This window comes from Gopherus flavomarginatus, chromosome 3, assembly GCF_025201925.1.
Source record: "Gopherus flavomarginatus isolate rGopFla2 chromosome 3, rGopFla2.mat.asm, whole genome shotgun sequence".
NCBI classification, from domain to species: Eukaryota; Metazoa; Chordata; order Testudines; family Testudinidae; genus Gopherus; species Gopherus flavomarginatus.
In genome coordinates, this window is record NC_066619.1 from 247104355 (window position 1) to 247117396 (window position 13042).

The window sequence follows — 13042 nt, forward strand, 5'->3', positions numbered from 1 at the left end:
GCCTTTCGATGTACTCTGAATGGATTGCACCAACAGGATGGCACGAAAATCATGTACACATACAGTCAGATGCTGGCAGGCCTTAAAAGAGGTTACCAATGTGATCTGTGGCTACTCCTGTTTCCTTGTTGATACCCTGAGTTGTTCCTAACACCCATCCCCTGAATGTTGATTTGAAAATGGACATCATTTCTATGTTAACATAGAATAACAGAACCATAGAATCATAAAAGATTAGTGTTGGAAGAGACCTCAGGAGCTCATCTAGTCCAACATCCTGCTCAAAGCAAGACCAACACCAGCTAAAACATCCCAGGTAACCCATTCCAGTGCTTCACCACCCTCTTAGTGAAATAGTGTTTCCTAATATCCAACCTAGACCGCCCCCACAACAACTTGAGACCACTGCTTCTTGTTCTGTCATCTGCCACCACTGAGAACAACCTAGTTCCATCCTCTTTGGGACCCCTCTTCAGGTAGTTGAAGACTGTTATCAAATCCCCCCTCATTCTTCTCTTCTGCAGACTAAACAAGCCCAGTTCCCTCAGCCTCTCCTTGTAAGTCACGTGCACCAGCCCCCTGATCATTTTCATTGCCCTCTTTTGGACTCTCTCCAATTTGTCCACATTCTTTCTGTGGGGGTGGGGGCAAAACTGGATGCAATACTCCAGATGTGGCCTCACCAGTGCCAAATAGAGGGGAATAATCACTTCCTTTGATCTGCTGGCAATGCTCCTACTAATGCATTAGCCTTCTTGGCAACAAGGGCACACTGTTGACTCATATCCAACTTCTTGTCCACTGTAATCCCGGGGTACTTTTGTGCAGAACTGCTGCTTAGCCAGTCGATCCCCAGCCTGTAGCGGTGCATGGGATTCTTTCATCCTAACTGCAGGACTCTGCACTTGTCCTTGTTGAACTCATCAACTTTCCTTTGGCCCAATCTCTAATTTGTCTAGGTCACTCTGGACCCTATCCCTATGCTCCAGCGTAACTATCTCTCTCCCCAGGTTAGTGTTATCTGCAAAATTCCTGAGGGTGCAATCCATCCCATCATCCAGATCATTAATAAAGATATTGAACCAAACTGGCCCCAGTAACGACCCCTGAAGTACTCCACTTGATACCTGCTGCCAACTAGACATGGAGCCATTGATCACTAACTGTTGAGCCCGACAATCTAGCCAGCTTCCTATCCACCTTATAGTCCCATTCATCCAGTCTATACTTCTTTAACTTGCCAGCAAGAATAATGTGGGATACCATATCAAAAGTGTTGCTAAAGTCAAGATATATCACATCCACATGATTTATGATCTAGAGGTTATTCTTGCTCATTCATTCCAGGAGAATCTGAAGGATGAATGACAGGGAGGGTTACTTTCTAGTTAAAGTTTTTAAAGGGCTACTGTTCAATTCAGACTATGTTCCTTCTATAATGCACATTGACTACTAAGTCTGAGGTATTTGTTGTTCATATTGCAACTAACTAGAGTATAGTTCCTTACAGTGGAAGCTGATTGAAATGACCTCCTTCCATACAACATCTGCACAGGTTTGGGACCATGTGATAAGAATGGTGGTGGGGTGGGCAGACATGATATGCAGGTGGAGCTTACTATTGTGCGCAGGAATCAGGCCTTTTTCCAGAAAACAAGTTCCCCAATAAACATGGTTTCGGGGTTGGAGGTTGCAGTTTCAGGTTGCAACATATCTACATCTAGGGCACATGGTGGATGCCATCCAGCTTTATCATAAAACACAGTTTATACTGGTACCTGGTAACATTTCAGTTTAAATTGCTTTATTTCATTAAAAGTTGTGTCCTTGGCCTTCAGTAACTACCAGTAGGTTGTGTTTTATCAGCAACAAAGTGATGTGGTCTGTGTACAAGAGTGGTGCCCAGAAACTACTAATTTCAGATCTGACATTGATTCCCCTCTAACTTTAGAAAAAATACTTAACACCTCTCTTTCATTTTTGCCATCTGAAATACTTGCCTGCATCAAATAGTTGTTGTGAGGATTAAACAGTGGATATTTTAAAGCACTCTGAAAATGAAAAAGTTATATGGTAACTGATTTTATTAATAGTAGAATACAAAACAAACACAGAATCATAGAATATCAGGGTTGGAAGGGACCTTAGGAGGTCATCTAGTCCAACCCCCTGCTCAAAGTAGGACCAGTCCCCCAATAAATTATCCCAGCCAGGGCTTTGTCAAGCCTGACCTTAAAAACCTCTAAGGAAGGAGATTCTATCACTTCCCAAAGGTAACCCATTTCAGTGCTTCACCACCCTCCCAATGAAAAAGCTTTTCCTAACATCCAACCTAAACCTCCCCCACTGCAACTTGAGATGACTGCTCCTCGTTCTGTTACCTGTACCACTGAGAACTGTCTAGATCCTTCCTCTTTGGAACCCTCTTTCAGGTAGTTGAAAGCAGCTATCAAATCCCCACCCTCATTCTTTTCTTCTGCAGACTAAACAATCCCAGTTCCCTCAGCCTCTTCTTGTAAGCTTCTTGTAAGCTTCTTTTTTTGCGTTTAATATCAGCAAGGATTTCCCTGATAAGCCAAGCTGGTCTCCTGCCGTACTTACTATTCTTTCTACACATCAAGATGGTTTGTTCCAGCAACCTCAATAAGGATTCTTTAAAATACAGCCAGCTCTCCTGGACTTCTTTCTCCATCATGTTATTCTCCCAGGGGATCAATTCCCTGAGGGAGTCAAAGTCTGCTTTTCTGAAGTCCAGGGTCCGTATTCTGCTGCTCTCCTTTCTTCCTTGTGTCAGGATCCTGAACTCAACCATCTCATGGTCACTGCCTCCCAGGTTCCCATCCACTTTTGCTTCCTCTACTAATTCTTTCCGGTTTGTTAGCAGCAAGTCTAGAAGAGCTCTGCCTCTAGTTGGTTCCTCCAGCACTTGCACCAGGAAATTGTTCCCTACACTTCCCAAAAACTTCCTGGATTATCTGTGCACTGTTGTATATCCCAACATCATAGAATCATAGAATATAAGGGTTGCGAGAGACCTCAGGAGGTCATCTAGTCCAATCCCCTGCTCAAAGCAGGACCAACACCAACTAAATCATCCCAGCCAAGGCTTTGTCAAGCCAGCACTTAAAAACCTCTAAGGATTTTTATTCTTGGAGGTAATAGATAAAAAATTAATGGCATGAATTTCATAAAACTTTTTTTCACCCTTTTTTTTCAATTTTAGCTGGCTAAAACTTGGCACTCATCATGGTGTTATTACATTAAACTGAGGGTGTTTTAAACATAGAAGAGTACTCTGATAGGGAAAGAAAATACTTAAGGGAAATGAATTTTGAGCCAAATCTGAAAACTTAACTGTTTCCTGGTGTTTGGCAGCTCAAGACTGCAGAAGGTCCAAAAAGCATGAGTTGAAAATGCCAGGACGTTGAACTGGTAGCCAAATGTCTTTCCTATGATTGATAGGTCTAGTTCTGTCTCTGGGAGCTGCAGATCAAAGGAAAACCCAATGCTGGTATCATAAACCAATGTATGATGTAATTTGATTGTGATTTCAGATATTTTCTGACCTGTTCTAACTGAAATAAATGGCTTAATTTTAAACATTGAAATTGTGTAGGCATGTTGATAGTTTGGCACAGGGTAATTTGGGGCATCCATCATATACAGTATTATACTATTAATGTGGTAATTTTAGCGACTTTTCATATTTGCAAGTTACCCTTTAACATTTAGAATTGCGTAGAAACTGGAAGTAGTTATTCATGTAATGGAAAATGTTCCCTAAATGCAACGTCAAAAGTCAAATATAATGTCAGTGTCATGGCACAATAGGTTCAAGTTATTCTCCTCCAGAGAAGAGAGATAATGTTGAGCTCATAAGCAGGCATAACAAGTATAGCTTGCATAAATGTAGCTCCTGCATGAGAGATTAAAAAGCTATTTACTAGCTCTGCAAAACGTAGTATTCCATATAATTTCCAAAGTAAAATCAGTGGTGGGTTGAAGTGATGAATGGCTGAACCAAGCCTCTATGCTTATGTGCCTTCCTCCATCCAACAATGGAGCTTGTAATAAGGTTCGGGACAGAGACCTTTTAATAAACCAGATAAATCTCTATAGGAGCTTTTCAGATATTTAATTAACTTTCACAAAAAATGTTTTTTTTTAATTAAATTATGTTGTTCATTTCTAGGCGAGAATTCAGTCTAATTGGTGGTGTTCTGTCTCATTTAACTCTTTAGTTTAGGTATGATGGATGACTTGGCAAAGTGACTATTACACTTAAGGCCATATTTTTTTTCTCGATTCACACAAAGAATTTCCATTGGCATAAATGGGATTGTCTCTGTGGACTGAGGGCAGAATAAGGTCCATAGAATGATAGCTAGTAGGGACATGAAATAAATCTTTTGCTACCCAGCCTGACTTCTCCACCAAACACAACTTCCTGTATCATCCCCACTAGTGGCTTACCTAACCTATTTTTGAATGTCTGTAGCAATGGTGTATCCCAACTTGTCTGGCAACCTGTTAGTGACACTTATTTTTCCTCAATGGTATGGTTTGAGGGGAAAATAAATATACAAATAAAATGGTATGTATAGCTACATCGTGTTCACTTTACTCATACAAGTAGTCCCATTGGCATCAACTGGATTACTCATGTGTACAAGGCAGGTTAGATTTGGCTTTAAAAGCCTTAACTGAAACCCTCAAAAGCTAGAAAATGAGATAGGTATGAATCAAGCTCTTTTTTCCACCATCTGCAACAATACTAGGTAGAAAGTGGAATTTCGCTTGTCACAAATAAGCTCTTGCTTGCTCATTCTGACAGGAAAAAGACATTATCCAACAATGAAGCAGCAGTAGGAGGCAAGAAGGAAAGGAGCAGTTGTAAAAAAGCTGTATCACTTGTAATTCTGAAATTCACAGTGTCTTGCAAGTTGATGTCTTACAGGGAAAAAATCTTCCTTCATTTGGCCTCCCACTGTTTTGCTGACCTTTCCTCATTGGAGTGGTAGCAGGAGGCAAAAATAAAAGTGGTTTTATGCCTTGTGAGGCACTTAGCTGCTAAACATTGTGAATCTGAAAATTACAGTTGTACAATATTTCTTCAAAACTCCTTTGCTGGTAATTGTTCCTGAGCGTAAAATTAAGACAAGAAAAACAGAAGAGCATTAAACACCAAAGACCAAATTCTGATCTCAGATATAGTGGTGTAAATCCAGCATAATTCCAGTGGGGTCATCAGAGTTATTCCAGACTTACAGTGTTGTATCAGAAATCAGAATCTGGTCACAGGTCCTCAGCATTTATCTTTCCTCTTCCCAGATAAAAGAACCATGTATTTTCCTTTGTATTTCACTTATTTGCATCAGTAAGTTTTATTCAGCATTACTTGAAACTTTTGTTGTGTTTCCATATCAATGAGTTCACAAAAAAACCTTCAAGGTTAAATAAACAAAATATGTATATAAAAATATGAAGCAATTCAAAAATGAAGAAATTGATTTTTTTATTTTAATTTTGCCTATTGATTTTGCTCACAGAAGAAAATCAATACAGTAGAAGTTTACAGACTTTGAAGTTTGATAATACATTCTTAATACAATAAAGAGGTCAAAACCTCTCCCAAATCATAAATTCTACCACTTGAAATTGACTACAGGTGGAGAAAGAGGCAGACCACCAGTTCCTAAAAGACAAACACGAAGGGTGATATAATTTGGAGCTAAATGCACAGCAATCAAAAGGGAAAATGTGATCTTTAGCTTTGTAATTCAATAGGAGAAAAGGCATAGTGTGAAAGCAATAGCTAAAATATATGTACCATTTATTATTGAATACAACATAGTTTCCGCATACAACTGCACCAGATTTAGACCAGACATTCGAAAAAGTCAAAGTTACACCTTACAGTTAAGCAAACATTTTGAAACATTCATTAATACTTAAATATCCCTGTTTTCTGTTATTTATGGTGAAGATGGGTTATATGAATGAAATATTATTTAGGAACAGAGTATTCAGCCTCTTCATCCTCTAAAAGACATAAACCAATGCACTAACTTGGTGGTGTCCCAATATTTTTTTTAATCTCTTGGGTACCAAAAAATATAGCCTTTTTTTAACTTGATATATTTATCTTAATAGGGACTAGAAATGCACAGGGGATCTCCCTATCATGCAGTTTTTATTTAATCAAAATGAAAAGCTTTTCTTTGTACACTTTTTCAAATCAAGGAGAGATCTTTCATATTCAATACTTAAGAGTTTCTTATCCATTTGGATTAGTCTATGTTTATCAATTAAAGTACAAAATTTCTATATGCAGGCTGATGGCTGATTTCTAAGTTCTGTGATAGGACCATTTAACACATTTTGGTTTCTTCTGCATATCTACTTTAAATGTCTGATTAAGTCCTTTTTCAGCAAAATCCAAAGAGTCTGAGTCTTCTCAACTCCTCAAGTAGCTCAAGGTTTCAAAACGATGAGACTGTGTCTGGTTTTCCAAGAATTCAATTCTGAGGTATAGTTTCCATGTTCTTTGTTCATCTAGCACATGGTCAAGTTTTTTTTTCTCTACATATAACTGATTGCTTATGTCACAGAAAATTCAGTCCCATCCACACTCCTCTCCCAGTTATTAACTGAAGCAAATCTGATCAAATTCAGTTTCAAAATGTCTGTCCTCTCAAACACAGATTGAAGGGGAAAAGGTCGTGTCCTCCATTTCATACTCCTAAGTAAGAAGGCATTTGATCCTGTTCCTCGATGGATGATGATTTCAGCTTACAAAACCTTTCTCACATCCCTTCTTTTTTTCTGTTTTGGAATCTTGAATCAGTTCAGTGTCTTTCCCAATACATCCAAGAGGTAATATGAATCTCTTGTTTGGACAATGTTTGTTTATCTGTTTTGAATAATTTGAAAGTTCTCAGGTTTTCATTTTTATTTTTAAAAAAGAACTTTGTTTTGTACATCTTCTCAGTTCTGCAGTCTCTCTGCCCCCTGGGAATCGATTTCTTTATATGACAGTAAGCAGGTTTTACATGTTTTATGATCCAACATACATTAAAGTTGGAGCTTTATTTATAAATGTTTCACTTACGAGCACATACATTCATTTTACACGATTCCTCAATGTGGCCAGGGGGCTGCGTAGTCTGCACTGTATCCACCTACAAAAAATACAAAAATATATGTCTGCTTACCGGGATGTGAGCAGGGCTTAGCTAACCTAACCTTATAGCATGGATTTTACACCTGAGCAGAGAGAATCCTCTTCTCTCCATTAGGTCCAAGCATATTTCATAAGATAATGATATCACAATGAAAACAGTTATAACAATTTGCATTCTATTTACCAATACATTGGCAATTTAAATCAAGTACACAAAGTCCAGTATTAGGTTTGTTTTATGGCGTATGATAGGAGAAATATACTAAAATCTGTTTCCTTCATATCCTTAGTTGTTGTTGTCATTGAGCATGCTTCGTTATAGAACAAGAAACAATACGAATCTTCCAAGTATCAGTGACAAACACAGCTTTCTCTCCCTAAATGATGAACTTAATAATACCAGTTGTCTTAGATTAGCAAAATCTAGAATGGGACTCCTACAGAAAAAAAAAAGCAGCAGTACAAAACAAAGTCTAAAAAGCAGAAATATCCTGGAATGCTCTTTGTACAATGCTGTGTACATGTAAACCACTGTGAAAGTGCTGGCTCTTAAGTATCACTATTATACTACAGGATGGACATAAAGAAAATGAAGCATTAATGGTTTTCTTGAAGTGCTGTGATCAATATGTTGATGAGATAAATGGTGCAGTAAAAAGACATTCATGCCTAATGCTAAAAGAAAGCAGCTTTTCAATGCGTTGTTCAAGAACAGCTCTTAAAATATTATTCAAGAACAATGCATCTTCACGAAAATACTGCAATGCTGTCATGTACAAGATTGTTACACAAAAAGGGCAGTTAGGTTTTATAAGATAATTTTCTGAATGTTTGTTTATTTTATTAATTACGATTATTTCCTCATGTGCACCCATCACTGCTTGTTCCTTATTCTCCATCATGTTGATGGACTGTGGAACTCTTCCGGATCCATCACATAATGCAAAGTTAGTCCCAATTTACACAAGTACAAGACAACAATATCAAGTATGTATAAGAAGCAACATTTGCTTTATGAGGATAATCCATAAAAAGCTGCCAAATGTCCTCAAATAAGTAACGTCTGTTCTCCAATCTAAATGTGATCTTCTCACAGGAAGCCATCTGGGACAAGCATGCAAAACATTCTGCCTTGGTTTCAGCAGCAATATATTTACAATGTCTCATTAAGATTCTTCACTGCCATTAGTCCAGTTATCAAGCATGTTTCTTTGTGCTGTTTCCCCCATGTCAGAGGTCTCATCCATGGGCAAAAATACAGGACTTTCCAAAACAGTGGAATCGAGATATACCAAAAGGGCATGGTTTTCCCCAGAAGCAGGAAGTTTCATCCTTACTCATCAGTTATTTATGTATTCACATGGAATAAATGTAGTTGTGTTACATTTATTGAGCACAAGATATTTCATGTTTCTGCTGGAATGAGCAAAGCATTTCAGTCTCCTCCAATGTGTAATCAGAAGGGATCTCTCTGCCTACTTGTGATTTGAAGAACCTTCCAGTTAACTCCAAGATGCAAACACAAAATTGAGTATCGTGCATTTGTAAGATTCTCTGGAGAACTGGAGAGCCATAAAAATGAACTGATTACACTCTTGCACATGCAGAGTGTTTTTCATCTGTGACAGATGTGTTTTATGTTAATGATATTCTTCCATTTAAAAAAAAAATCATCAAACTATAATTCAGTGCAAGATAAAAATAAAAGCAGGCCTTGATTTTTTTTTACCACGAATCCACTAGCCAAACCCATGAAACAAATAATGAGAGTAAAGATGGGTCCTCATGGGACCTTCAAAAAGTTCCAGGCACAAAGCCATAGTGGAGAGTTCAACCCCTCTCCTCCAGCCCCTCTAATGACTGCTAGGAAAGGTGAGGAAACTCCATTCTCTCTTTCTTCTCCTCCTTCACGGAAGTGGGGGAAACTGCGCTTCCTCTCTCTTCTCTGCTCACAGTGGCCAAGGGAGTCTCCCTCTCTTATGGTTTCTGGGAAGTGAATGTTACTGTCTCCCCATCTTCCACATTTCTCAGTATGGGAGGTCACATATATTGAGAACAGCAAAGATTGCCCAAGGTTCAATCAGCTCTGTCTACAACCAGACAGATGCATTCAAAGCAACCATTAGAATGACTGTTTTGTGTGAGAACAAGACCATTATGGCTCTCTGCAAGGCTGGACTCACTCTATCAGTAATATGGGTTGCAACTGGCATGTGAGCATTTCTACCACCTTGAATACGTTAGAAGTATAAATTTATTTCATATAATTGTTTCATAACAGACTATGTAACAGAATACAATTTAACAGAAATAGATTATAGATAGCTGGCAACCACACATGACTACTAAATCCATGGAACTATTAATTTATACAAGCACACATTTCTTTATTGCTACCCTGACCTCTCTACCTACCTACTCTGCCTGTTACTTTATTCACTAGTTGCGTATTATCTAAATAATTCCTTGTGAGTAATTTGAGACAGTTCGTCTTAGTGTAATTTGCTTGCTCACAACCTAGTACAATGTGGCTCTGACCCCTGATTGGGATGCTCAAGCACTATCAAAAATGATAATTAATAACAATAAATATTATTTAAAATGTAAAAAAGAACTATAGAATTTTGTAGCATGCCGGGTGATAGCTCTAAGTGAAGTCATGGCACACTTGTTGATCACTAAAGCAATTATCGGACAAAAATGTAGCTTGTGATGTATGTTCTGTCATATGCCACAAAATGCTGCAAGCATACTTATAAAATTCTGCACTACATACAACTACATATGCAGTTTACAACAGTAAGAGCAAACAGGATATGAAAAATGGTGACATATACAGCAGAAAACGTTTATCCAAGCCTCCAGCTCTCCGGATTAACCAAACCACCAGCACACACAAAGGAATATGGGAAACTGATGTTTCAGCTCCAGACAGTGGGGCTCAGGCTGTCAGTCCCATGTGGTGGGGCTCCGGATGCTGGACCCCAGCCGCCCAGTTTTATATAATAAAATATAGTAATACTTTTACTGATGATGTCGAAAAAAACAAAAAACCTTAAAGATTTTTAATATTAACATTTGATAGACATGCCTGATCAGCTAAATACATGTATACAGAGATTTCATTCAATTTAATAAAATAACTAGAAATGACTTATTATAGGTGTTGTAATGATGCTCACTTTGCTATATGGTAACACTCTGTTATACAGAAAGATCTGATGACTGCATTCCTGTATAATGTCTCTTTAAATAAAAACTAACTGTTGCAATTAATATTTTGTTTCTGATATTTACATGTCAAATATTTGTAAACTTGTTAAAACACCTTAAATAAATAAATAAACAATGTTGTTTTTTAAAGAAAAATACAAAAAAGAGTGAGATACTATAAATATGGTACAGAGCTTCAACATTAGTTGGGGTTGATTGTCCTCTCATTTAAACTTGTTTAAACCTCAGTCCCTGGAAAAATCATGGAGCAGGTCCTCAAGGAATCAGTTCTGAAGCACTTAGACGAGAGGAAAGTGATCAGGAACAGTCAGCCTGGATTCACCAAGGGCAAGTCATGCCTGACTAACCTAATTGCCTTCTATGAGGAGATAACTGGGTCTGTGGATGAGGGGAAATCAGTGGATGTGTTATTCCTTGACTTTAGCAAAGCTTTTGATATCGTCTCCCACAGTATTCCTGCCAGCAAGTTAAAGAAGTATGAACTGGATGAATGGCCTATAAGGTTGATAGAAAGCTGGCTAGATCATCAAGCTCAATGAGTAGTAATCAATGGCTCCATGTCTAGTTGGCAGCTGGTTTCAAGCGGAGTGCCCCAAGGGTTGGTCCTGGGGCCAGTTTTGTTCAATATCTTCATTAATGATTTGAAGGCTGGCATGGACTGCACTCTCAGCAAGTTTGCAGATGACACTAAACTGGGAGGAGTGGTAGATACGCTGGAGGGTAGGGATAGGATACAGAAGGGCCTAGACAAATTAGAAGATTGGGCCAAAAGAAACCTGATGAGGGTCAACACGGACAAGTGCAGAGTCCTGCACTTAGGACAGAAGAATCCCATGCATTGCTACACACTAGGGGCTGAATAGCTAGGCAGCAGTTATGCAGAAAAGAACCTTGGGGTTATAGTGGATGAGAAGCTGGATATGAGTCGACAGTGTGTCCTTGTTGCCCAGAAGGCTAATGCATTTTGGGCTGTATAAGTAGGGGCATTGTCAGCAGATTGAGGGACGGGCTCATTCCCATCTATTCAACATTGCTGAGGTCTTATCTAGAGTACTGTGTCCAGTTTTGGGCCCCACACTACAAGAAGGATGTGGAGAAATTGGAAAGAGTCCAGTGGAAGACAACAAAAATGATTAGAGGACTGGAGCGCATGACTTATGAAGAGAGGCTGAGGGTACTGGGATTGTTTAGTCTGCAGAAGAGAAGAATGAGGGGGGGGATTTGATAGTTGCTTTCAAGTACCTGAAAGAGGGTTCAAAAGAGGAAGGATCTCGACAGTTCTCAGTGGTACCTGATGACACAATAAGGAGTAATGGTCTCAAGTTGCAGTGGGGGAGGTTTAGGTTGAATATTAGGAAAAACTTTTTCACTGGGAGGGTGGTGAAGCACTGGAATGGGTTACCTAGGGATGAATTAGTTGGGAAATAGTCCTGCATTGAGTAGGGGGTTGGACTAGATGGCTTCCTGAGGTCCCTTCCAACTCTGAGATTCTATGATTCTATTCCCAGCTGTTTGAAATCAGCATTTTATTCTTAATACTGATTTACACCAATGAGTATCTGGCCAATTGACTTTGATGTAATTATTCCTGATTTACACTGGTTAAGTGAAAGGTAATCAAGTTAATTATCTCTAAAATTCAACTTTAAATGAGAGTATAAAAATGGAAAGATTAATATTCCTTGAAAGGGACATTTAAATATCATTCAATCCCTGTTCATGCTCTCCTTTATTATTCACTTTCTGATCACACTAAGCCTAATTCCAAGTGTCCAACAGAAGTTTCTGAGCACCATTCACACCCAATGAACTCTGCACAAGTTTCAAATGCTTAGCATCTCTGAGGAGGCACTCAGCATCTCACAGGATCAGGCTCACTGTCTGCTGTCATTGACCTTGAGCCACACTTTGCAATAGTGTGGAATGAAACAGGACATATTCTTCATGCTATGCATATATTCTAAAGAGAGTGGCTAGAACCTGAGTGACATTGCTCTGAAATGAACTTTGTCATCCTCACGGGATAACGAAATAATCCATTTAGGGTTGCCAATTTCGTATTTAAAACCTGGACACTCCAGGAAGAGTGCTAGAACTGCCCTGATCCCACCTCTTCCCCCTCTGAGACCCTGCCCATGCCCCACCCCTGTCCTGCCTCTTCCCTGAGGCCCTGCCCTGCCCCTGCCCTTGCGGCTCAACCCTTCCCCAAGGCCCTGTCCCCATTTGCTCCTATTTCCCTCTCCCCACATCTCTCAGTGCTTTTCCCCTTATCCCCCTGAAGGTCTGGAGAATCTCGCCTGTGAAGCTGGGGCTGTGAGCTGCAGCCACTTGACGCAGATAGGAGGTGGCCCTGGCTGAGTAAGGGCTGGCCTGGGTGATAACCTGGTACCTCCACACCTCCCATAGTAACTTGACTTGACTTTGGATGGCCCATCAGTAGATCTGACCAGATACTGTCAAATCCTCTTTTCGATCACACTTTCGAGTGGAAAACCAGGCACCTGGCCACCCTAACATTACAGGTCAAAATTTTGTAGTCAAAAATTAAGCATGCCTAGAGAAACCAGTTTTTATAATAATAGAGGAAGACATAAACAAAACAATCAAAAACACCCAACAAACAAA

The 13042-nt window shown here is 39.2% G+C and overlaps 1 protein-coding gene across 5 annotated transcripts in view; it reads right to left on the reverse strand.

Annotated features, from left to right (window-relative positions):
• PCDH7 (protocadherin 7) overlaps positions 1–13042 on the reverse strand; it is a 400142-nt gene that overhangs the window by 331628 nt on the left and 55472 nt on the right. The window contains exon 2 of one of the 5 annotated variants that reach the window (XM_050947389.1): positions 5579–7181. The exons of the other annotated variants lie outside the window; for them this stretch is intronic. Within the exon in view, the coding sequence (XP_050803346.1) occupies positions 7104–7181 (78 nt within the window). The 3' untranslated portion in view covers positions 5579–7103. Of the gene's footprint in view, positions 1–5578; positions 7182–13042 lie in introns of those variants that run through there. 5 annotated transcript variants of the gene reach the window in all.